General features: G+C 41.2%; 1 protein-coding gene across 1 annotated transcript in view; it reads right to left on the bottom strand.

Moving 5' to 3' along the window:
* The window catches only part of KCNQ3 (potassium voltage-gated channel subfamily Q member 3), a 204,827-nt gene that overhangs the window by 3,585 nt on the left and 174,781 nt on the right, over nucleotides 1–26,461 (bottom strand). The window contains exons 5-13 of the mRNA XM_075144557.1: nucleotides 26,243–26,398; nucleotides 24,762–24,872; nucleotides 23,427–23,522; nucleotides 21,954–22,048; nucleotides 20,236–20,262; nucleotides 9,058–9,245; nucleotides 7,858–7,960; nucleotides 5,465–5,596; nucleotides 1–99 (exon numbers count right to left, since the gene is read on the bottom strand). Of these exons, the coding sequence (XP_075000658.1) occupies nucleotides 1–99; nucleotides 5,465–5,596; nucleotides 7,858–7,960; nucleotides 9,058–9,245; nucleotides 20,236–20,262; nucleotides 21,954–22,048; nucleotides 23,427–23,522; nucleotides 24,762–24,872; nucleotides 26,243–26,398 (1,007 nt within the window). The remainder of the gene's footprint in view (nucleotides 100–5,464; nucleotides 5,597–7,857; nucleotides 7,961–9,057; nucleotides 9,246–20,235; nucleotides 20,263–21,953; nucleotides 22,049–23,426; nucleotides 23,523–24,761; nucleotides 24,873–26,242; nucleotides 26,399–26,461) is intronic.

Here is a 26,461-nt window from a genome sequence, read left to right as displayed (position 1 = left end):
CTGGGAGACTGTTGTGAAGGGTAAGAAAAAGCTCCTCCCTTTTGGGATTTCTTATGCTTGGGAGTAGATGGAGGTCCAGGTGTAAAAATCATATCTACTCTGAAAAAAAGAAAAGTGCAACTGCATAAGTCCATCTCTAAATGCTAACACATGATAGAAAATGCTATGCACTTCTGCAGCAAACAGTACCAAAGATTCAAAAAGGAAGCACGTTTTGGTTTGGTAATGTATTGATGGTCATGACATGCTTGTTCTGTTCTGGGTCAACAATCAATACATTGAATTGTAATTACCTGGTAATTTCATGGTAACTAATTAATTATCTAGCTCCCTGTTTCCAAACTTTGACATTTGAAACACATGACTTCATTTCCTTCAAAGGAACTAAATAGTGTGATTGTCAAAAAAGCTCCAATAACAGCTGCTCCTAAAAATGTCAGGAGAGACCCATCAGGTTTTGTGCTGGATAGTGAAAATCAGAATTTGGTGAAAGGTGGCAATTCCTGATACTCTTAATAAACCAATGACTTTCTAGCAGTTATTGTGCCTAATCATCAGTAATTTTTTTTGTCTTTGCTAATTATTCTTTTGGTTTGAAAAACATAACTATAAATGATGTTTTACAAGGAATCCTACTTGACTTTTTATTTGGAACAAAACCAAAAGGATTGTTTGGGAGGCTCCAGCATATTTAATTACACTATTTTACTACATCAATATATTCTTTCATTTGGCATATCCAACTGCTCAGGTGCAAGCAAGCCTCTGTTCATTCAGCCCACACACCAAACTGACCAGATATCAGTCAGTGCTAGTCCGCAGAGCAGTTATCTGTATTATCAGACAATCCATGCAGGTACATTGCATGGCTTCAAGGTGCCCCATGGAGTTTTGAAAATGGAACTTAAAAAAGTTCAAGGCAAACCTCACAAAGCTAGCTAGATATTTGGTAGGCACCCAAGCATTGCTGGGCCATCAGTCAACATCTCATCAAACTCCTATGGCATCTCGCTATTCATAAACACAGTGAGTAGTACTCACCTCCCTGGTTTTGTCCCATTACAATCAGTGGAGACCTAGTCAACACAGTGAAGAAAATTCGGGGGAGTGTAAGGGAGATTCAGCTGATCAAATGAAGGCACCTGGTTTAAGCAGGGATTAATTGTGCCATAAAGGCCATTAATTATGTTGACTAGCTCCCTGTTAACTATAACAGGAATCTCACATAGCTTGCCAGGATTATGCTTTTTCTTCAAAGACCTCTAAAAAGCTCTTCCCTCTACACGTGCAAAACGGCTGTTGAAATTTTGTGGTTCTTCCACTACTGGTGATTCTTTATACTGGGGCATGTCATCGCAGAGCTGAACATCGCAGAGCTGAGGCTGTGCTGTGATTCCCGCCCTGACTCACCTGCCATAACCACTGCATGAGATGGCCCTAATCATGTCAGGCACTTTTACTGCTGCTAGTACTCAAGCAAGTATCTGAGAGGTGCTCTGCTGTCCAAAATCACACAACACCTCAGTCTGAGGTAAAGGATCGCGGTGTGGGCTCCGCCATCACGGAAACATGGTGGGATGAGTCTCACGATTGGAGTGCTGCAATGGATGGCTATAAGCTCTTCAGAAGGGACAGGCGAGGAAGGAGAGGCGGTGGAGTAGCCCTGTATGTCAGGGAGTGCTTCGACTGTCTAGAGCTCAATGGTAGTGATGATGAGGTCGAGTGCTTGTGGGTAAGGATGAGGGGGAAGGCCAACAAGGCAGATATCCTGCTGGGAGTCTGTTACAGACCACCTAGCCAGGATGATGAGGCAGACGAAATATTCTACAAGACGCTCGCAGAAGTCTCCCAGTCGCTAGCCCTTGTTCTCGTGGGGGACTTCAACTTTCCGGATGTCTGCTGGAAATACAACACAGCAGAGAGGAAACAGTCGAGGAGGTTCCTGGAGTGTGTGGAAGATAACTTCCTGACACAGCTGGTAAGCGAGCCCACCAGGGGAGATGCCTCGCTTGACCTGCTGTTCACAAACAGAGAAGGACTGGTGGGAGATGTGGTGGTCGGAGGCCGGCTTGGGCTTAGCGACCATGAAATGGTAGAATTCTCGATACTTGGTGAAGTAAAGAGGGGGGCAAAACCGCTACCATGGACTTCCGGAGGGCGGACTTTGGCCTGCTCAGGACACTGGTCGAGAGGGTCCCTTGGGAGACAGTCCTGAAGGGCAAAGGGGTCCAGGAAGGCTGGACGTTCTTCAAGAAGGAAGTCTTAAAGGCGCAGGAGCGGGCTGTCCCCATGTGCCGCAAGAAGAACGGGCAGGGAAGACGACCGGCCTGGTTGAACGGGGAGCTCTGGCTGGGACTCAGGAAAAAAAGGAGAGTTTACCACCTTTGGAAGAAGGGGCAGGCAACTCAGGAAGAGCACAGGGATCTCGTTAGGTCGTGCAGAGAGGAAATTAGAAAGGCAAAAGCCCAGCTAGAACTCAACCTGGCCACTGTCGTGAGAGACAACAAAAAATGCTTTTACAAGTATATTAATGACAAAAGGAGAGCCAAGGAGAATCTCCATCCTCTATTGGATACGGGGGGGAATGTTGCCACCAAGGACGAGGAAAAGGCTGAGGTACTCAACGCCTTCTTTGCCTCAGTCTTTAATAGTCAGAGCAGTTATCCTCAGGCCACTCAGCCCCCTGAGCTGGAAGACAGGGACGGCGAGCAGCATAAACCCCTCATAATTCAAGAGGAAGAAGTTAACGACCTGCTATGCCACCTGGACGCTCACAAGTCTATGGGGCCGGATGGGATCCACCCGAGGGTACTGAGCGGAGTGAGCTGGCGGAGGAGCTTGCCAAGCCGCTCTCCATCATTTATCAGCAGTCCTGGTTAACTGGGGAGGTCCCGGACGACTGGAGGCTCGCCAATGTGACGCCCATCTACAAGAAGGGCCGGAAGGAGGATCCGGGGAACTACAGACCGGTCAGCCTGACCTCGGTGCTGGGGAAGATCACGGAGCGGTTCGTTTTGAGGGTGCTCACGAGCCATGTCCAGGACAACCAGGAAATCAGGCCCAGCCAGCACGGGTTCATGGAAGGCAGGTCCTGCTTGACCAACCTGATCTCCTTCTATGAGCAGGTGACCCGCCTCGTGGATGAGGGAAAGGCTGTGGATGTGGTCTACCTGGACTTCAGTAAGGCCTTTGACACTGTCTCCCACAGCATTCTCCTAGAGAAGCTGGCGGCTCACGGCCTAGACAGGTGCACTCTTCGCTGGGTAAAAAACTGGCTGGACGGTCGAGCCCAGAGAGTTGTGGTCAACAGAGTTAAATCCAGTTGGCGGCCGGTCACGAGCGGTGTTCCCCAGGGCTCAGTACTGGGGCCGGTCCTGTTCAATATCTTTATCAATGATCTGGATGAGGGGATCGAGTGCTCCCTCAGTCAGTTTGCAGACGACACCAAGCTGGGCGGGAGTGTTGATCTGCTCGAGGGTAGGAAGGCTCTGCAGAGGGACCTGGACAGGCTGGATCGATGGGCCGAGGCCAACTGTATGAGGTTCAACAAGGCCAAGTGCCGGGTCCTGCACTTCGGCCACAACAACCCCAGGCAACGCTACAGGCTTGGGGAAGAGTGGCTGGAAAGCTGCCCAGAGGAAAAGGACCTGGGGGTGCTGATTGACAGCCGGCTGAACATGAGCCGGCAGTGTGCTCAGGTGGCCAAGAAGGCCAACGGCATCCTGGCCTGTATCAGAACTAGTGTGGCCAGCAGGAGCAGGGAGGTGATCGTGCCCCTGTACTCGGCACTGGTGAGGCCGCACCTCGAATCCTGTGTTCAGTTTTGGGCCCCTCACTACAAGAAGGACATGGAGGTGCTGGAGCGTGTCCAGAGAAGGGCAACGAAGCTGGTGAAGGGCCTGGAGCACAAGTCTGATGAGGAGCGGCTGAGGGAACTGGGGTTGTTTAGCCTGGAGAAGAGGAGGCTGAGGGGAGACCTCATCGCGCTCTACAACTACCTGAAAGGAGGTTGTAGCGAGGTGGGGGTTGGTCTCTTCTCCCAAGTAACAAGTGATAGGACGAGAGGAAATGGCCTCAAGTTGCGCCAAGGGAGGTTTAGGCTGGACATTAGGAGAAATTTCTTTACTGAAAGAGTGGTCAGGCCTTGGAACAGGCTGCCCAGGGAAGTGGTGGAGTCACCATCCCTGGAGGTATTTAAAAGACGTGTAGATAAGGCGCTTAGGGACATGGTGTAGTGGCATGGTGGTGTTGAGTTGATGGTTGGACTCGATGATCTTAGAGGTCTTTTCCAACCTTAATGATTCTATGATTCTATGATTCTAAGGATCTCCAGTGTAAGGCGTAGAGACCCAACCATAAATTTCTCTCATCATGAACCCTCCTCAACTTCCTGAGTTCCAAAAGATATTACTGCATTGAAACTTAATCTCCTGTGATGCAGAGCTCATTTTATAAAGTAACAATGATGTTTTGTGGTATATAGTTAAAGACAGCAGCTTTTCTAGAGCAGTAATAGTGAGGTGGGAACCAGACATGTCACATACTTGAAAATGAGATAGCCCAGTACATGGAAAAGCACTCTGAAATAAGAAATTATGAAGTTCAACAGAAGGACCAGAGCAGCCTTACAAAGTCAAGTAAGTCTAGATAAGGTCCAAATGTGCAGCAAGATTTTCACTCGCTCAGCCCATTCCTGAGAGAAATCAAGGTTATGTCTGCGTGGCATTTTACTATTCAGAGTGACTGGGAGGGCTCAGGGAATGTGGACCGTGCTGTGCTGAGACTGAGCTAATACAGCTACATGCATATATATACACGTGCACCCAAACCCAGACAAGCTTACTAGCTCAAGCTGTGACCTGCACCCATGGTTCAGGATGCAAGCAGCACAAATTTTTGTAGACGTGCGTCAAAAGCACATCGGGATGAACCACTCGTGGGAGGGAACAACTGTGGGAGGAGATTGCACCTGAAGAGTCACCAAGGCCTGAAATTCCAATTTTTTTCATACAGGTCAATTTACACCTGAGTGAAGGGGATGTAAAACCTTCTGTGCTGATGTATTTTTGCACTCGTATGAGATGTTTCACCAGGCACAGGTCAGCAGAGAATCCAGCCCAAACAAAAGCTCATGTAGAATAACTATTGCATTTATTTATCATCTATAAAAAGGAGAGAAAGGGAGAAACTTGACCCTAATCAAATAAGGCAATGGTCAAGAAAATTCACGGGATTTTTTACTCTAATTTCCTTGTTCTAAATATGAGCCAGTGGTCTCTTCTGCTGCAGTTACCCCTGCTAGCTGCTCACTTGCTTTTATTCTTTGGAGAAAAGGCTTTCTTATGGACCAGCTACGCTATGCAAAGACATAGCTTCTGGGTGGCCTTGTACGCAAATAGGCCAACTATGCTTTTATTTTGCCAGCACAGCTATACATTTTCCCCATTTACCAGAGGATTCTTACCTTGCCTGAAGATATTTTATTCTGGAAAGCATATCAAGATGCCCTGCTGAGTATTGCTCTATCACATCCTTTACATCATAAGGCCTCAAAGTCTCCTTGAATTTTTTTTTATAGAGACGAAACTGTAGTATTCTGCATAATAAACACAAAAATTACTAACTTCTTATATAAATTCCATAATGATAATTTGCAGGTTTATCAAATAATTGACAAATACTCTGGATGTTTGGAAATTGAGCATGTTATTTCAAAACAAGGCAATAAAACATTAGCAGACAATCTCTAATATCATACCACTTTTGTAAATATATAATAGTTGGCTTTTCATAATTAATAGGCTAAAACAAATTATACATACAAAATGTCTTTTTCAGTGTTATTATCATAACTAGAAATGGTTCAAAGCTACAAGATCATCTGTGGAATTTGATTTTGAACAACACAAGTCACAGGAGATTTTGAAGCTGTGAAGCTGAAGCTGCTTTTTTTATGCTTCAGCCTATTATAAAGCTAATTTATTGTATCTATAATGCTGAATAATTTTCAGCTTGGTTTTCATTTTGCACCTGGGAAAGTTTCGGATAGGAAATGTTAATTAGATAGAAATGTGGAAGTTAAGAAGTCAGCAGTAGTTCAAGTTGTGGAGAAAAGAAAAAGTGTTAGAACTACCTGAAGTGTCCTTGAAAAAACAGCAGTATAACATTATTGTTATTGTTCTAATAACATATAATAATATAATTGCTGTTATTATTACTATTATTATAAAATGTCCTAATAATTAATAACAATTCTTATAATAAGGATCAGTGCTGGCCAGAGCATTTGAAAACTGTTTGGCATTCTTTTTTTATACATTAGTTTACACTGTTATATCTTGGTAAATTAAACAAATAGACAAGAAACATATATAAAGAATGAAAAGCATATTATTTCTTTAATCTGTCTTAGGCTTGGGATCCAAGGGTTTGCTTTCTCAGTAGAGTCTCTATGTTCTTATTGGTCTGAATAGGGAAATTGCTGTTGTCTGTTAAGATTCTGACCTGTTTTTTACTCAAGATTGGTGTTTTTTTTTTATCTTTTTAAAATCTGTATAAACTTTCATTTAGCAAAGATAATTCTACTATGACTTTTTAAGGGCTTTCGACTCTTTAACTCTGTTGCTTATAAATCTTCCAAGATTTCAAAATTATACCTATGCCTATTATAACCAAGCCATATATGATAACAGCAAAATTATACTTTAAAAAAAAAAAAAAGAAAAATAGGAATCACACTGTTAGCAATTTCAATTTAAAATCGCCTTGATCATGACACTGAAAACCCATTAAAGGTTTTTTCTGAAAGAATTACTTCCCATTAACATTCAGGGTCTGGGTAAACTATACAAGAAAAAAAAAAAAGCCTGGCTCATGATTGAGTTTAAAGGGAAATTGTACAAATCAATTAGATATGCACAGGATGTGGGAAAGGAAGTTTTGCAAAAGTAATAACAGCATGTTTCATGGAGGTGGGGCTGGAAAACAGGACAGATGTACAGTCTGTCTTTGAAAGCAAGTAGGTATCAGGGAAAGAAAGGGAAAACTGTGGAGGAAGTAGGGATGAAGAAACCACCAGTGGGAGGGAAGCAGTCATGGGTAACATGAGCAAAGCCTGTGGAAGCCCCCGGAAGGTAGTAACTCCCTAGCCCAAAATTAACTTCTGGAATAGAAAGCAATTGCAATGAAAGTAGAGTATTTCCCTATGGGGACATTTTTCAAGGGAAGAGAGTAAAAAATACTGAGTGGAGGAGTAACAGACCATCAGTGAATGAATTCTATGTGCTTGATGTGCTAAACAAATTATCAAGCCTTACTAGGAGTTTTCTAACCCTAGGGAATATCTCTCGTGATATGAAAATAGAGGTGACATGTCACAAACTGAAGACTGCTGAAATGGAGACCTCATCATCTATTAAAATATGACAGCTGAAAAGTATATTGCACACTCATACAATTGTGAATAAAAAAGAGTTGAGTTGGCTCAGAGTTTATCGTTAAGCAAAAATTCCAGTTTTACATAAATACTATAGTCACTAAATCGAGCAAGATACTACATTTATAGCATATTTTAATGAGGAATTGTATACATTATTACTTTATAATACATTTATGGAGTATCTTGCAAAAATGGCATGGTCAATGTTACTGAAAAACATTTTCCTTTCTGCATATTTTCAAAGAGGACTTTAAAGAGGTCTGTCTTGTGCTTTTCAATATATCTAGAATTATTATTGCATTTTAAAAAAGTAATAACAGCAACAAGGAATCAATATGTAGCAACATAATAATGTGATTTCCTGAAGCATAAACTTTCAAAGTCAAAGCAAAGCATTGAGGACCATCAGAGACATTTACCTGACAGCTCGGATCGCTGTCTTGAATGTGGGGATCATATCTTCCATAAGGAAGTCACTACTGTCGCCTCTCTCTTCTGCCATGGGTTCCCCTGTTCCTGCATCTACAAAGCAGGTCAAAAAAGGCTGTGTAAACATCTGACCACACAGTGCTTAGAGGGAGGTCTGGCTAACTAAAGCACTACATAATGTAAGTGTAATTTAGTAAAGGAACATCTCTTGCAGGTTCCTCTCTCTCTGGTCAGCTCTTGAAAGGGATTTCATAATTCTGCTGGGACAGCTGTAAGATGCATTATTTGAGGGATCTCCTCTCAGATTCCAGTATTTCTGAAATTTGGGAACTTTTCTTCCTTTCCAGTGGATTTAGAAGTTCCCACTTTTAGGAGCTTTTACAATGATAAATCTCTGCCAAAATTATTTTACGTAAGGCTAAAACAGGTGTAGAAGCTACAGGCCAAGTTCTCCTCCCGCTTGCACTACTTAGAGCTCATGCAGCTTTGTGGAAGAGGATAATCAAGTTCCCGGTGTGGACACTCAGACTACATGCATGGTAGTCTGCCCAGCATGCACTGGTGGCAGCTGGCACAATAAGGGAAAAACTGTTATTTAGAGACCATTTAGAAGAAGAGGAAAATGTGTGCTCAGGGAAGCTGAGAGGAAAAATGCCCTATAATGTTGCATGGACACCCAATGGAAATCTGCTGAGGGGCAGCAGGCTTACGGAGAGTGGGAGGGAAGCAACAGTTGACTCTATAAAACAAGGTTTTAAGAGATTGCAATGAGGATATATTTGAAATGCCTGGACACAGGTTAGTGCAGGGCCGGATGCAGTCTAGGAGAGAGCTACCTTAGCATAGCATCCCTGCAGATAAACCGAGCCATGATGGCATGTGCTTTTATGGGGATATAGGTTCACTGCCCAGTGGGCCCTCTTCTTCCAGGTCAAATAGGTTGATTCCACCACTGCCTTTATCCCATAGCAATTGCTTTTTTTATGGAGGGCCATTGTCTTATTTCAAGCACTGTGTTGCCTGGACTCCAGCGTTAATTTCCTGGAGCTTCCCCAAATGTGCCACATAAAACCAGGGACCGGCCATGCTTGGCCCAGAAAGTCACAAACCTTTAACAGAAGATGCAGAGGAACAAAGTAAAATGGGGAAAATAGGGGATGGATAGAAAGAAATCAACACAGATGGGCTACCTTCTGAGCTTTGCCAAAAAGCGTACGCTTTCATTCGGAATGCAGTGCGAAAACGCTCCTTATTATTCAAGACAACGTTCTTAGGCTCTTTTGAAGGACTTTCTTCAATGGCATCTACATTCAGAGGGGTAAATAGCTTTCCTTTAGTATTGGTACCACGAACCCGATCCAAGAGACCCAGTTTTTGGCTACAAAATAAGCAAAAGTAATCATTTTCCTCCTTTGTACACTTTTAACTTGTTTTCATGATGCTTTAAGTATATAATGAGCTAAATAAATGTTTTGTACACAAGGACACTGCTGGGGCTACCATAATACATCAATGTCTTTGTAAGCAACAGCTAAGCTCCACAGCTAATTAACTGCTTTTTATGAGCATTTTTTGTATCAATGTTGAAAATGTTACCAGAGGGTCTTGCTATCCTCTCTATGTAATGTATCACAGTGCTCCAGCTCCAGTAGCATGTCTGAAGCATTAGATTTATTATTAGGAAGAGAAACACCACTACTTAGGCAGTTATATTGTCTAACGATAAGGATGCTTGGCCTTTTCTGTTCAGTGCTTTCTTTAACTACTGGGTCTGTGGCAGGCTATTAAATGAATAACTCATGTGCATAGCCAGGACTAAAAGAAAGTCAGATGTGCTGTGAACCAAATAAATGATCAAAAAAGGGCAGGCTACCCGGTTCTCTCCACCATTCACTTTCTGTCATCTCTCACTATACTAGAAATCGAGGTGACCTATACGAATTGTAGTAAAGTGACATATTTTGTTCCTCTGATGATTCCTTGCACTGTCCTCTTACAGATTTACTGACCAAAGACATTTTTCTTTCAGTGACAACATAAAGCTAGAATTGCATCTACTTGCCATCTTACCAGCATCAGTAACCCTTCTGACAGCCTGATGACTGTAACGGTCTTAAATGCAATTACTAATACCACTGAAAAGAGCAACATAAAAGGAATTTGCTAGTGAGTGTATCAGCTTAAATATGCTCTGAACACTTCATAGGTGAAAGATGGTATAATTATTTGATTTGCTTGTTCACTTTGCTACTTAAATATTTATCAATTGCACATTTGTTAAAAAAAATGTGGGGTTAAGCCATAGGAAGACAGCCTGCCTTTTAACCCATTCCTGGATGTTGCAGTGTGGGACAGCTTTGGGGAGAGGTGAATTGTGCATGCGTGGTCAAGAGGCACTTAGGTGCAGGAGAGAAGGGCAGGCAGGTTGAGTGGGGGCAGAGAAGAAGCCACTGCAGCTATCAGGTTTCTGAGAGCCACAGATGGGAGCAGAGCTGAAGGACGAACAGCAGTGGTGACCAGAAGAAAGATTTCATAGGTATGCAGAGAGGTATCTGTGCAGTATGCTCAGCTGAAGCCACTAAACTTGCTGGCAGGAGAGGCAAGCGTGGGGAGGGTCCACTGTGCAAGGACATAGAGCACAAAAATGGACACTTGTGTGCAGACCTTGCAAGTGAAGGGTCTCACTCACAGAAGTACTTATTCTTTATTTCAGGAGTTATCTTGGTCAGATGGATTAATTTTCTAGCATCTCTGGTGTCATTGGTGCACCTCTTTGAAAGAAGGACCTATTTCTATCTCCAAGCTCTGTCTGTGGTAATATCCCTCCACAATGGAAGTTCTTAGGACATTCCTCTTAAAATGATATAGACGAGATGGATTTAGACACATATGATGACTTTGCAGCTTTCATAAGAGTGCTGACTCTAGTAGGAATACTGCAGTTTACAGCATACAAAATTCCTATGTGATCTGAGCATTGAACATCATGGCTGTTGCAGGTTTTTGTGTGTGTTTTTTTTTTAATATGAATTACTGGGGCCTTCATCTCTACTATCTGTTTCTGATTAATATATCTTTGACCCGTCACAAAAGATGGAAGCGCTAAACCTTTGTGCAGGATGTTTTTTCAGGCCTTCTGAATTTTCTTGCTGACAACATGACAATACTTGTGAATGCAATTTCTGCAGCCTAGTAAATTCAGATACTTGCCCTGTCATTGTGTGTCTGAAGTGCATATGTGTGTGCAAGTATGGAAGTGGTAACTAAAAAGGACTTGTGTGAGTATGGAGACACATAGCTAGTCCTGCTATATCAGCATTGCCAAGACTGAAGTCAATGATGTGAAAAGATAAAGTATGGATTTGAGTGAAGAATTAGAACATTCTAAGTGAATGGTATTAATATTACCCAGACTTTGCCCTAATGTAATTTCCTGAGGAATTCATGGCATGGGGGAAAGACAAACAAAGTACAGACAAATGTATAGAGCAAAAATCAGGGATTACTTCCTTCTTTGTAGAAAAATATGAGATGTTACTTGTTGACATCTGTGGCAAATTAGTCATCACAGAATGTGTAGGGCAGTCTCATGTTCGGTCTTAAGCAGTTGTTTAAAAAGTGGTTTCCATAGTGCTTGCTTTTTGGTTAGAATCTTTATCTGATTGATCCACCAAGGTGCTCTAAAGGTTAAACTAATGGTGAATGCGGGGTCCCAACAAGTGGTTTGTGTTCTACTAAGATAGGGAGAATCCTGTGACCTCTTTTCTGCATCACTATCACTCTTCTATTCTTTCAGAGGCCACGTTTGAGAGCAGTAGTGCTTCACAAGACAGATGTCTTAACTCCATGGCATTTCTGTGAAATCTGGATTCTTCAAGCACTCAGCTACCATATATAGGAAAAATATATATGGGAGAAAACGACGGCTGATGAGCAAGTTTTGAAAGGGCATGAAAAATAAAGGTAAGGAAGTAAAAGTCAACTGAATGAGTTGTGTGTGTTTTTTGGGGGGTAAAGTAGGGAAAAAGAAATTCTCATGTCTCAATAGTAATAAAACCAAAGTTTGAAGGAAGAATTAATTTCAACAAGGATGGTCAAGAAGAGTCTAGAATCATGGCACATCACCAAAAAAGATTTTAATGCAAAGAAAGGCACCAAACATCTAGCTGAGTGATAACAATGAGTCAGCCAGGCAATATAAACTGATGGGCATGAAGATGTTAGAGGGAGTGAGCTTGTGAGGTCTTCAATGTGAAGAAAAACAGACAGAGCAATTAAGCATGCTTGGCATCGTGGTGATCTTTGTATACTGAAGGAGACTGTGAAATAAGCTACAAGAAGGAAGAAACTGAAGCAGTTTTAGCATGAGTAGATCTATTCAGTGATAATAAAATGAAGACACTTTTCCCTGCGTCTGAAATAATTGTATGTACCACAGGCTTGTTGTGGAGATCAGTTTTTCCTGGTGGGGGGGATTAACAGGTCACCAACGATAGATGAATCTCAAATGAAAGGGGAGACTATAGTCCACCTATTCTTCAGGATTTCAAGATTGATCATCTTAGTTCAAGACCTTCCAGGACGAGAAGGAAGCTCCTAGAAGGAAGAAATCTAGCAGTGAAGCTCAGATGATGTCAGATGATGAGGTGATTTCCTCAAAGGCAAGAAGTAGTCACATACTACACATTGGCTTCGAGCAATGTATTAAATGTCACAACATGTGGTTTAGTAACACTACAGAGAAGTTCTCAAGAGAAGAATATGTTTAAGGCAGAGAACCTGAAAGACAAAGAACAGAAAAATAGGTGAGACAGAGGATCCCTATTGTTTATAAATAGCAGTTTAGTGCTATATTAGAAGAATAGAGTTGTCATTACATACGGCCTCCGACTCTCCAGAAACTTGTTTGGTCCTTCAAAATACATATCCAGATCTCTCAAAGTTTGCCCCTTAAAAGTCCTGTAATAACTGCCTTCCTTACCAAAAGACAAGAGGCATAAAGTGCATTGCAAGGAACTATAGGGATCAGACCAGCAGGAAAAGGGTCAGTGGATGATGGAAAGTATCCAAAACATTAATCTTGCAGATTTTTTTTCAATACAGGACAGAAATATAGGCAATATATGCAGAAATCTCTGCCATGGAGCTATAAAGAATAGGAGTGATCAAGATTTGCTATCCTCCTCATAGATCAAAACAGATCAAAATATTCCTCTGCATTCAGCACAAAAGGCTACTTATTTGCAGTGTTTTCCACTGCACATGTAGGCACACTGATTTGTGGGTTGGTTTTTTTTTTTTTTGGTAGGTGGAGGTTTAAGGTAGATAGTATAAACCAAAAACATTCCCAAATTCTCTTTCTAGGGAGTTTCTCAACTTTCCCCATTGATAAGTGTCAGTATAGGAACAAACTGTTGTCCCAAGGCTGTTGCTCCAGCATCTTAGGTTTAGGGGCTAGACCTCATCTGATCTGTCTTAAGCTATTTAAAAAGTTAAATGTCCTGTCCAAGATTAATCTTTAGACCTCTTTCTATAATCAGTGGGAAGTTAGCAACCTACAGAGTGCAATTCATCTCCATTTCACTCTGGGATGACTTTACAGCTGGGGGAACTTGTCTGTTGTTATTGACTACAGAAAGATCTAGATGAGAAGTCACTTAAAAAGCAGGTCTTTAGTCTAAGCTAAAGTTACCTGAGCTGAAGCCTTCCGCATTAATTGAATCCTCATGATTAACCCTTAAAGTAACATTCAGATTCATAACAGTACGTTTATGCAATAAATATAGACAATTGTGTTCATATCCAGGCAGCCAGAGCAGTAGAATAATCAGAAAATAATTCATCAGCTTCACACAAAAAAATACAACAGTATTTAAAAACTAAAAAACTAAAACAAAACCCAAGCTTCCTTCCAGATAATGACTAGCTGTCATCAGAGAAAAAATGGACTTTATTCTCATTTCCAAGGGATGAAATCTGGGTTTGCTGGGGTTTTTGTTTTCATAGTGCTTTTTAAAAAGACTTAGGAAACATTTGTTCTCATGACACGATCTCCTTCATTAAAACAGCATGCGCATGGCTCAGTCTCAGAGTATGAAGCATGCGCAGATCACATCATCCTTCATGAGAGTGGCTAGGACAGTGGTTCCCACCCACGGGTTCATGTACTGCTGCTTGTCTTTCAGACTCCTCCTACTGATATTAGCTATTCTTCCTCCCCTGGGGACAGTGGTCCCACTTTATTTGGCTTCCTTACATTCAATAAAATGTGATTCCTGACTTCCAGCGCAGTTTGAGAAACTGAGGGAATTCAAATGCATCCCAAACATGCTAATAAAAGTGCAGAGTAGTTTCTCTGACTAGCTTGGATATGTTGCCATTGCTTGTCTTACATGCTATTGCATCCTCTCCCTTGTGGTGGAATAAAAATTTTCCCAAACCCTTTGTCTTTGAAGTGGAGTCCCAGCATGAGAACTCCTTAATTCTGTGGTAGATACAGACCACCATAAAAGGAGGAAGGCAGAAGCAGTGCAGACAGTTTGGTTTGAAAGCTTCCTAGCTAAAGAACAGTTCAGCTCTTGGATTCTTGCTCCCTAAGAGCAGTGGGAACTATTTTAGAACATCTGAGAGATGAATTTGGTGGCTCGATATACAAGAGATGGCTGGCTTCTGCAGCAGATGTTTTACCCTTGCTCAGAATAAAGAGTGGGAACCACTGAACTAGAAATACTTTTCCAGAAACAGTCATGCAAGGAAATAATGCATTTACATCCCATCATGCAAGCCAGATACTCTCCTCTCTGTTCTTTGCCTAGTATTGGAGTTTAATAAATAAATGGTACATGTATGAGAAGAAAAATAATGAATTAATGCTAACAGTGAATCAAACACAGCCCTCTTCCATGCGTAACTGGAAGCAAAAGGCAGTCATGTTTACTCCAATATTTTACTACATTATCAGCTGTACTGGGTGAACTTAGCTTTGGGAAATCAAACAGACTGAATGAGATTTCCAGAAGTATTATCCTTTGAACTATTCCCAATAGAAATTAGCATGAAACTAATGTTATGAGGACAGCCATGAATCCTGCACTGAATACACTGAGCTGATCTCAGAGAGTTCATTTTTCTTAATATAAAACAAAGAGCATTCCGCACTTCTGAGGTACCTCTGAACTTTGGCCAGTCAGCTTTCCCTTTAAGGAAATCAAGTAACATTCTTTTCTGTAGAGAGGAACTCACAAAAATGTTCAATCTCAAAATAATTGACTAACTTCTTGACAACTAATGTCTTAATTTAAAAAGCCACTTTGCATCCTGAATCTTGAGGTCTAAATTTGCAAGTTTCTGATGTCTCAGGAGGAAACACCCCCTTTTAGTCAACCAATTTCCACACTCTTTGGTGGTGTATGTCCTCATTGGTATTTAATTGCAGGCATGACTCTAAATCCAAACTCACCTACCATCCAGATTATCTGCCCCAGAAACATGAACACAAGTCCTAACTTGGGCTCAACTTTGATCCCCTTCAGAAAGAGAAAGAGCCCTTATGCACACTAAAGGCCTTTGCTCAGCCCCTCTTCTCATCCACACTTTCTAAAGTGATTGGAAATGGGTAAAAATAATGTCACACAAATCCATGGGGAGAATAATCCAAGTTCAATTCTTTGTGAAAACAGGATGGATATTTTTCACCAACAGATGCAGCCAGCAACCTAGGTAGAAACCATATGGATGTTGACCCACTCTTTACTTTGCAGTGAACATCTCTCCACATATCAACCACTAGAAAGCAAACCAAACTGAAAAATCAATGTCTCTTGACTATTTTGCACGGGCCAATCATCCAACGAAAAAATGGAGTGCTTCACTAGCAGCTCTCCAAAAGTTGAAGAGCTTCGGCTAGGAAAGCTGAGTTGTGTGTTGATGATTTCATGTTTGTGGAATGAAGTGGGTATGAGAACAATGAGCTGAAGTTGAATGATAGCAAGATGTTTGTGTGGGATAGAATAAAAAGCTTGACAATTTAGTCAAAATATTAGTATTTCCGATGATGTGTCTTTCAGATTCCTGAAATGTTATGAATTATTTTTATGTTTCTTTGCAGGAAGATAAAGTTCTTGCCCCACATCTTAGGTCACAGTTCAGCAAGGTATTTAAGCATGTCACTAACTTTATTCAGATGATCAAAAGCATCCACTTGTTTTCCATTTGCTGAACCAGAACCTGCAAATACATATGCAGAGATGTTGTTCCACTGAATTCAAACGCAAAGTGACTTGCATGAATTTGTGTTGGCAAGGTTGGGACTGCTTAAGGAATGGTATTTAGCTCTTACAGAATATTTTTCTTACAGTAAATTTCTAAATGATTTGCAGAGTAGGTTAGTATCATTTCCATTCTATGAAAACAGAGAAAAGCACTTGTTTCTAAGCAGATCATTGGCAGAGCAAGGATCAGATCCCATGTTTTCTGAACAGCAGAACAATGAACTATCTGCAAGGTCATGCAACTTTCTTTTTATGCTTAAATAAATTTTCAGTCTTATCGCCCCTTACTTTTTATGGTGGTTAGATGAACTACTGTAGTAAAAACAGAAAGTGCAGGCAGAGAATGGCATGCAAGAAATATGAAGAGTAAGGCTCAATTGTTACTTGAATGTATATACCTAAGTTTTCTTGTGAGGCTTGATCCAAAGAATGACTCCCTACTAAATATGACATTACTGTAAAGTGAAGAAAAGTTATTAAGATGAGACGTTAATGATTACCCATGAAAAGCTCTATGAAAAAGAATGGGAACAGCCTTTCATTTGTAGTTAGTGTAGTGTACAGATCAGAGTGGCTTTTTCCCCCTTCCTGTTTTGGGCAGATGCATTAAGAAGAAATGCTGACAGCAAAATTTTCCACCTTGGAAAGTATGATTTTATTTTCATTATGCTGTTACTACTGGCAATACAAAAATGCACTGTATTATATGCATTCTTTCATACTCACACAATAGGAAAGACTAGTACCAATGCTGCCACTTAAAAAAATCAAACCAGCTTTCCAACGGCAGAGATACATTCTTTATCTTGTAGAGATAAGGAAACAGGGATAAATGACTTTTCTGCAATCACATAATAATAGATCTAGGAATGAACATGCTCTCCTGATGTCTAGTTCTACAGGTGGACAATGCTGATTAGGAGCAAGACCCTAGAAGAAAGTTCAAAATCCTTCGCTAAAGTGCTTGTACGTACAAGCGATTCAAAATTCTTACACCAGTCAAAATCAGTGGAACAGCTGCTAACAGCAGCACTGAAAAATCAGGCCCAAAATTCCTACTTCAAACATAGACATAAAAAGTTGGTTCAAAATAAACAATATGTCCATCAAGCAAAGGTCCATCCTAAAGACTGGGAAATGTAGGTCAAGCACCCAAACATTTGCGGAATGATTTGCTGCACTCCAGCAGAAATGAGCATTAATGTACCTTTCTCATAAATCTTCCTTCTTGGGAGCAAAACAGATGAAAAGGTTTTGCGATACATGCAGAAGAGCAATTGCTATCTGGGATTTCATATGCTGGTAGTTTAAGGCATTGATTAGGGAATCTGTTATAAAGTCAGTAAACTCCCCACCAGTGAGCAATGAATATAGTCCTCCTCATTTGGGGGACTATATAAGGCATATAAGGTAGGGAAAATGCTATTCTTAACAGAGCAGCATCATATGTACCACTTCCCTTCACTGCTTACAGGATCCAGCCTACTATCTAGGTCAAGGGTAGTCCAATGTGCTCTTCACCATATCTCACATCTTCACAGTTTTAGTTTAAAGGGAGCTTCAATAAAGCCTTGGGCTGCTGCCAAACGGCTTTCTGCTATCACAAGTCCTTCCCTGCAGCCTTGCCTTGGGATCCAACTTCTGAAATGGACTCTTCCACTCTGTTGTCTTCCCTGTGTTTTTTCCAAATAGTCTAAGAACAAGGAGCTGCATCTAGCTGTGGCTTTGTCATGATGCCAGCTCCTGCTTCCAAGGATTGATCCTAGAAGGATCTGTCACAGAGTTTGACTCTACTACTGTGGAGTTCCTGAAGAGCTTTCACACCACAGAGCAGAAGCCCTGCCACTTAAAGTGCTACCCATCCTCAAATTTTCACACAGCCAGGCCTCATTTTTAGTTTATTAACTACTTAAATTTTCTGACTCTTCTGGTAAGGCTTTGAACCAGTTCTTCTCTCTCCTTTATCAACCACTGTTCAGACAATGCAGTTCATTACTACAGCTTTCTCATTACATCATTACTTAACTGATGCAAAAACCTGGAGACTGAGTGCACTTATGAGCTGTTCTCTCCACTAGGACCGCATTCCCTTATTGCTCATTTATTTCAATACAGCCTTAAAAACAAACTGCAGCAGAGTACGAGTAATACTTTCTATACTAAATCATTGTAGGAGGAAGAGGAATTATTTTTTTTTATTATCTGATCTGTAAATAAGAGTTTTATGAGAGATGGGAGGTGGGACTGTCAAAACAACCAGATTTTATGGTTTAGTCCCATGTCTACTGAAGTCAGTGAATGCTCCCACAAGTACCATCATTTTTCTGTTTACCTGGAGGGTTTCCAATCCCTCTTACTGAATGCTTATTTCTGTAAACACATTCCTGCTAACAGGAAGGCTCCAATGCAGGTTTACTGATGATTTTGCTGAAGGTTATTACATATGTAACAACATAAAAGCAAGATATATCCAGCTAGAAAGAGGGGCCTTGGGATTACAGTTTTAAAGATTTTGAGCTGTGAGTCATACTTTTCAGTTTTTAATCGAGTGCTTCAACACAAAATGAATTCTACTGGCCTGAAAGATACAGTAACTCAGAAGCTACTCCACGAACTGTTCTGTCACTGCAGGTGCAGGAGCTTCTCTAGGGGGGCTGTGACCGAAAGCAAACTGCAGCAATCATTCTCTTTCCTAATTTTAATCTGCTGCTGCATCTGAGTCAGAACTCATTTTGGCTCAAGGTACGGAGTTACATACTCAAAAGGATTTCAGCTCCTAAACTCTCTCCTACATATTAAAGGCCAAAATTCAGCTGCTGCCAAGCCTGGAGATGGCTCCAGACATCTACATTAATGAAACTGAGCTTGGTCATGACTGCTTAGCCTGGGCAGTGCCATGGATGTATAGTACTTAAGATTCATGAGGGTTCACAAACTAGGTAATTCCCATCCAGGCAGTCTTTGAAGAGGAGCAGGTTAGCTCATGATGATGGTGGCAGGAGGGGGAACTAATCTTTTCCCAATAATTCAGCACTACAGCACTTGCCTATATCATAAGAAAACTTTTTTCAGCTTCCTTTATTGAAGCTGTCATGTGTTGCATGAAATGTTTAAAGAACAAAAAGAAAAAGATAACTTTTCATCAGGCCAGGGACTAGAAGCCAGGCCTGACCTCTGACTAACAGTTTTCAAATTTTGCTACAATTCTTGCTCTTTTTCTCTATGTTTTAAATGGGGATGCAAATGGAAATAGCTTCAGCTTGAGTCTGTGGAACTATTTATCCTTTGATTGCTAATGACTTTCATTGTGGGTGATCCATTGATAGCAGTTTAACATTTTCGACCTAAGATGTTGAATTATTTTATGCACTTTTGAATCTGCAACTTAGGTGGAGGGGGTTATAAATATATCATTTCCATTTGAGACCTTGCAGGTTGACTGCCAATGACTGCTCTGTTGTAGTCTTCAGTGACTGACCAGTATTAGGATTGATGATTCCTTCATTTTCTTTGCTTGTAAAATCCCCAAAATGACTGGAAGCTTTCCCATCTGTTTCAGCAGGGGTAGGACCAAGGCCTCAAACCTAGTGTTGCCTTTTTAGTGCTGCCAGAGATATTGACTATCCTGCTGATCCATCTTAGCCATCCATCTTAGTATTTATTGTCAAGAAATCTTTGCACATGGTGAATCGATACAGACTTGATCCCTTACATTGCAACATTGCTCTGTGCAGGACTGTTGAGCAATAACATGAAGCAGAACTTTAAATTCACCCCAGAATAACCTGGATGCTAAACCCTGGCTCTATGGCATGGATCAGGAGAAATCTAGACCATGATTAATCATAACAAACAATAAAGCTGTTTACATACAATCAGCAAGCAACACTGCATTTGTAGGATTAGCATTTTAGCTGTGTTGTTAAATTGGGAAAAAAGCAAGCAATTAGGAAATGGATTGGTTAATCATTTTTAATGACTACTTGTGGTGTTAGTAGCATGTTTTGGTTAACAGCTCATGAATCCACAAAGAACCATTTAACCTATATCCTTCAATAACTGTATTAAAACAAGGCTATAATAATGGCAGCTACATACCTGGTAGTACCATCCAATTGCTCTTTCCTTTTATAGAAGAGAGGAAGCATTACAAGAAAGTAAGGAGAGAAATATTACATAATAAATTCAGCAGACTTTTTTTTTAAACAGAAATTTCTAGTCTATTGCTAATGGTTTATACCTCTCTTATTCTGTGACCACAACTGACAACAGAATAAAAGCTACGTTTTCAACTAGCCATAAAGAAAAGAAAGTGATATAGGTTCCTGAAACCAATCTGTGCTGCTTAGACTGGCAATCTTGTCTTTGGTGAGAAGCGAACTCCCTTGCCCTCTCTCCCAGGACCTTATTTGCAGAACACCTATTAAATTTCAGGTCACATTTGAATCACAGAAGAACCTACATACAATGAACAAGCTTGAAGTCACGGTAATGAGTCTAGACTTCGGGCAAGCCTGAGAATTATTCTCTGAATAAAACCTGAGGTCAAGAAACCCTCTAGAAATGACTCTATAATGGATAACGTGGGAATAGATAGTGAGTGAGGAGGGATAAAGAAAAGGAAAGAAATGTACTGAGCCTTAATTAAACACTTGTGGTGTTTTTTCTTGGAGATTTCCTTTTTGACCTAAATGAAATCAATCCTACAGAAATATATTGCGAATAAAACAAAGAAATAGTTAATATTTGTAATTTGCCCTTTGTGAAGGCAGGAGCCTGAAATGTTTCTTCAAGTCAGTTTTGAGCAACAGCTGGAGCTGCAGTATTACCTCAGTGAGCACAACTTACATATAGAGACCTCTGAGCTGAGCAGTAGTTTAAGGGCACTTTTTGTCAGAATGAGGCATAACAGCAAGTCCAGAACAAAAGTTTAAAGCGTAAACTTGGATAAGTAATGCCCATTATTAGCAGCTAAATAGTCTACAACTGAAAGTCTTCGCTTTCATAGGGCCAACGTTTTAAAATGTTAAGAACTCAAGGTGAGGAAGGTGCCTGTTTGACAGGCAAGAAGAGTGAGGGTCAGACAGACTCATATCCATAAACATGTGAGTGTCCATTAAGTCTGAATGTCTTTATGTATGGAATGCTTTCCACTGAACTCAGAAGTGGTGATTAAAATAAAACTATGACCCCAACTCCCCAAAAAAGTCTCCTTGTGAACCTTCAGTTAACAGTTTCAGTGGGAGACAATTTTAAACATGCTTTGGCAGTCCTCCACTGAATTGAGTGGAGGAGCAATTGGTATTGCCAAAGGACAAGCATTTAACAAGCATTAAATATGTTCACATGCCATCGTCACCTCTGTGAAGACCCCAATTCTCAGGCCAGATGAGTTAAAGAGGGAAAAGTAAGAATTTTCAGCATAGCCCGTATCTTAAAATACACAACCGCATCATAGAGGGTGTGAGAAGTACAGGAGCCTCTGAAATTCAGGGCTAGAACTTTATCAGGATCAAAATTACAGAGGGAGAAATTGAGATTTCCAGGGCATTGAACTCCAGAGTCTTACAAAGGGAAGCTGACGGTTTGTTTAATGCCAACATGAGAGCCACTGATGGAGTCTATCCATGTGCCCCTAACATATCCCACCAGAGAAGGGAGAAGAAATGGATCCAGAAGCCAAAAAAGCATGTTTTTCAGTCTCAGCCAGGAAGTTAACTCGCAACTCTCTGTTACCTACAAAAGCCTCACTGATATATATAGTCTGACTTATACTTCACAGAAAACGATGATGGAGAGGTGGACAATGCACTTACCTGAAAAATGGAAATGATACGATTGATTCATAAAACCTCCAGGTAGCAACTAGATCAATCCTGTTGGGGTTAGTAGCATAGTATCTCCAAGCAGCCTGAATTACAAGGGGGAGGAAATAATTAGTGTTAGGTAGAGCTATTCCCCAGGCTGACAGCAGCCAGTTTCAAAGAACATAATGATGCACCTGAGTGACTGTCTGGAAATTAATTACTCATCAGCCATACCAAATAAGGGTCACTATATGGTGAAATTATTGACACTGGATTATGATCTGGGAGGGCTGTTAAAGGAAACAGGACATGAGAGAGAACCACCAACATCAACAAGATATTATATTTGACTAAACTGTTTTTATTCTCCTGTCTGGTATGTCTAAAAGAGCTTCAAGCACTGCTGGATTTGTCCAATATTTCTGGAATTGTTTAAGCTAGTTTACTATCTAATGTATCATCAGAGGAAATTTTGCTGAGCAATTTTCTATTTCAGCATTTAGCGCCAATCAAAATTCTCTAAGCACGTACCTAAAAAATACTGTAGCTAAATTAGCTACCTCTTAGGTGGAGATGCTTTAATTTAAAAGGTGAATTCAATTCACCACTCATGCCTGCAGGCCCTTTTGTTTGCTAAGGAGAGTTTTTAATGAGAACAGCATAATATGCCACTCAGCCTGTTTCTCCTGAGGATTGGTTTGATCCTGAGCAGTCCTGAGCACCAATGCTTCCATCTGATATCACAGAAACTTTCTCTGTCCCATTGTGGAAATACTGCCATTTACTTCACTGCCATCAGGGTGTGATCCACACCTATTAAGAGTAACTCCTGTCAAATTTGTCAGCCCCCAGACTAGTAATTTTAAGCTTAATTTTCTGATTTCGTAACAAAGACCATAACTGAAGTCCAAATGAGCTAAGGAGTCTTTTCCCATTTAATCCTCTGATCATCCAGTGACATAACAGGAGATCCAGGGTGTGTTTCAGTTTTTACAAACCACACGTACTATTTACATCATTTGCCTTGGTTGAAACTGTCACTGTATATCGTGTTACTTTTATTGCTGTTTTCACATTAATAACAACATAACTTTGTTTGCACATAAAAGCACTCTCTCAAGGGAATTGACAAAACCTGGATTTTGGAAAGAATATATTTTTGACAGCTTGCTTTCTGTGATTTTGTGGCACTGATGCAGAAGTTGGTTGGTTTCCAGAAGCTAGCAGATGAAACCCTTTCTTCTAAAGACACTGTTCTTCTGAAAGATATTCTGGGGATTGAAAGATTCCTCAAAAACTGCAAGGACCACTGGATTATCTAGCTCAATGTGAAAAAAACTGACTCCTTTACAAACAGAGCTTCTCACCTCCTGCAATGGGAAATGAGAATTTGGATAGGGGGGAAGCAGTGGCCCTTGTTAACATGATGCAGCAGTCCTCATACACAACATTTTTTCAAGGAGGGGGTAAGTGGCTGCAAACCTGAATGAGTTCAGCTGCTGGCTTTCTTCTTTTCTCAAAATGTTTTTGACGATGTTGCTCCTGGACCTTCAGTGCCAGCCCTGAGCCCAAAATGCCCTGAAAGCACAGAGTGATGCAAGACTTTAGACATTTCTTACTCAGAAAAAATTGATTAACAATGAGAGGAAACAGGTCTGTAGGTGGAGATGGATATGGCTACGTGGGACCTTTGTGCAGTACAGCATGCCTTTCCCACTGCTCTGCTCATGAGAGACGAATTTGTCATGATCCTTTCAAGGGCCACAGGCCACACCAAATCATTTTAAGGTCCTCAACAGGCTTCTTGAAAGTCTACTGCCTTTCCAAGCTGGAGGTGTCCAGGTGGTGTATTACTTTCCACTCAGGGTAGAGTGAAACTGTGCTTGTGTGGTAAAAGAGCTATGCTAACCATACTCTGGATTTGGGTGTGTGGGACTCCCCAGCCTCTGTGAAATTCTTTCCAAGTCTCGATCTAAAAGAAAAATATCCTAACATCTGGACTTGGGATGGTTTCTGTTGCTATTTGGTCCATCTCACCCAGATCTTGTCTCATTCTTACCTGAGGACTTTGCAGACAAGGCAAATATTTGGCCTATGTAATACAAGAGAACAAATATACTTTCAAAAGCAATTTAGAGGTCGTTTCTTAAGCCGCCAGAGTAGGATTCACCTGGCTAGATCAAAAATACCTGTATTGTCACCTGCTATCTACATTCCCTTTAATCTTAGCGGGTAGAAACAACACTTCTGTGGTGGTGTCAGAGATCTCCTCTAGGAAGGAAGGGAAACAGGTGAGATGAAATGCTCTGCAGAGCTGCACTGGCAATAAAGGATGACCACTGGTCTGTGATGATCACTCAGATGTAGATCTCTAGCTTGCAAGTGTTTAGAGCTGGGTAAGATGGGCCCAACCCTAATTATTAAAACAATGGCCCCCATGTCCTTTAAAAATACATCTTGTGTGGCTATGTCAATACCAGTAAACTAACCCTGGCCAGAGTACAGGCTCATGAACTGCCCTGGGATTTCCCAGACTGTTCACTTGCTGGATTAATTTTGTCCTGTGCCAATGAGCACTGTCTCAGAAAACGCCCATACATGGTTCGAGGAGTATCGGGGTGACATATTATTCCCAATAAGCTCTACGCAAAGTTGGGAAGAAAGAAGTTTGATTTACTGATATAGACCAGCTCAAGTGTCTGAATCACTTCTTAAAAAGGGATTTTGATTCCACTGGCAGTTTTGATCACTGTATCTTCTTTTTTGCAAGTGCACAGTGCTGGGCTGTGCCTAACAGAGAAGGGGGAAGGTACTTACGGCAGGAAGAGCAAAGAAAGACACTCCAATGAGAGAGAACGTAGCTGCAATCAGCCGTCCCTCCCATGTTTTGGGGGTCTTGTCGCCGTACCCAATCGTAGCGAGGGTGATCTGTGGGCAGAATGACCAGGACTTCCCATAAGAAAAACAAAGCCAACAGCTCTGCTTTAAATGTCACCACGAAATCTGCATAACTCACTTAGCTCTATGGGTGCTCATACACAGCTTCTTAAAATAGGATCTTGATGATGGGCCAACCAATATTTTTTAATGGCATTATAGCCCAGAGGCATTGCACCAGAGAGAATGGATTTAGTCTTAAAGCAGCTGCCTCTCTAGGATGCATTTGCTGAAAGGGAACTCCATGTGACATTGCATGCAGAGTGAGTCTCCTGCCCACCATCAGTGCACAGTTAGGCAGGGGACTTGCCGGTTTACAACTCGCAGAGCTTTAACAAACAATCAGGGCTACCTCTCCCTGAAGTCTCAGTCTCTGTAAAACAAAGATGATTTTGTGAAAACTTGCTCCTTTCCTGCACAATTGCTAATTTCCAGCTGTGTACCTTTTCTACCTAAATATCCTTGATATGTAAGGAGATGAAAATATCCAGGTGTTCTATGCAACACTTGGGACCTTTTGATTAATAATGGTGGGGAGGGATCTTGCTATTTATGAGTGAACTGCAGTAAATAAAAAAATATGCTGCTGAATTTTAGTCATAGCACGATATAGACTACCCTAACTATTGGTAGCAAAGCAATATGAATTCTGTCTACCAGATGGCAGGAATATTTTGTGATCAAATGAGCAGTGGCGCAAACCAATACTCCTCTCTTCATCAGAACCAACAAGAACAGATGTATCAGAGGTCCCTCTTAGTATCCTACCACCAATGGCATTCCCTGAGTGATTCTTGGGGAATGCATGTAAGACACAAAAGAAGTGTTGAGTTATTCTTTCCAGAGATATTTTGGACTTGCTGAATTTCATCCCATTTATCATTGCCCAATGCTCCAATCTATCTAGATCCCTCTGCAAGGCCTCTTGTCCCTCAAGAGAGTCAACAGCACCTCCCAGTTTGGCCAGCTCTGGTTTTGTCATTTTCTGAGGGATGCAGCTCTCACAGGCAGGATACTGCTGTCATGAGAGCTAGGTTTCCCACAGGCATAGGCTCTGCCAGTGCAGTTATACCCAAAGATACACTCCTCTAAAAGAGAGGTTTCCCAGAAGCCAAGAGCACAGACTGATTTCTGAAAGGGGTTTAAGCATCTAAGGGCCTTTGTCTGACTGAAAATCAACAGGGATATAAGTTCTGTTAATTGGTTGTAGGGGCATCCCTACTTTGGTAATGTTATACTAGTAATATGCTCCTCACCCAAATTTAGCAGCACTTACACTGTAATCCTTAATATCAATACTTTATCTCTTCTTGGATACGAAGTTTTTAAGAAGGGGATAAGGTATTTTTGGAGTCACTTACCAGCCCCCACCACAGTGCATCTGCATAGGTTTCAAACTCTTCCTTCATCTCCACTCCATTAGCATCCTTTTCAGGAACATCTTTTTCAACCAGATAAACAAGAAATGAGGACAGGATGAGTGTCAGGAACCCAATGTACCAAGCAGTGATGAGTTCCTGCAAAAGAAACAGATGGACAATTGAGGGGCTGAAAACAGTCTCAATACCCACAGTGGCAGA

This window comes from Calonectris borealis, chromosome 2, assembly GCF_964195595.1.
Source record: "Calonectris borealis chromosome 2, bCalBor7.hap1.2, whole genome shotgun sequence".
In the NCBI taxonomy this organism is placed as follows: domain Eukaryota; kingdom Metazoa; phylum Chordata; class Aves; order Procellariiformes; family Procellariidae; genus Calonectris; species Calonectris borealis.
Note: the sequence above shows the minus strand (reverse complement) of the source record. Positions and strands in the feature narration are given on the sequence as shown.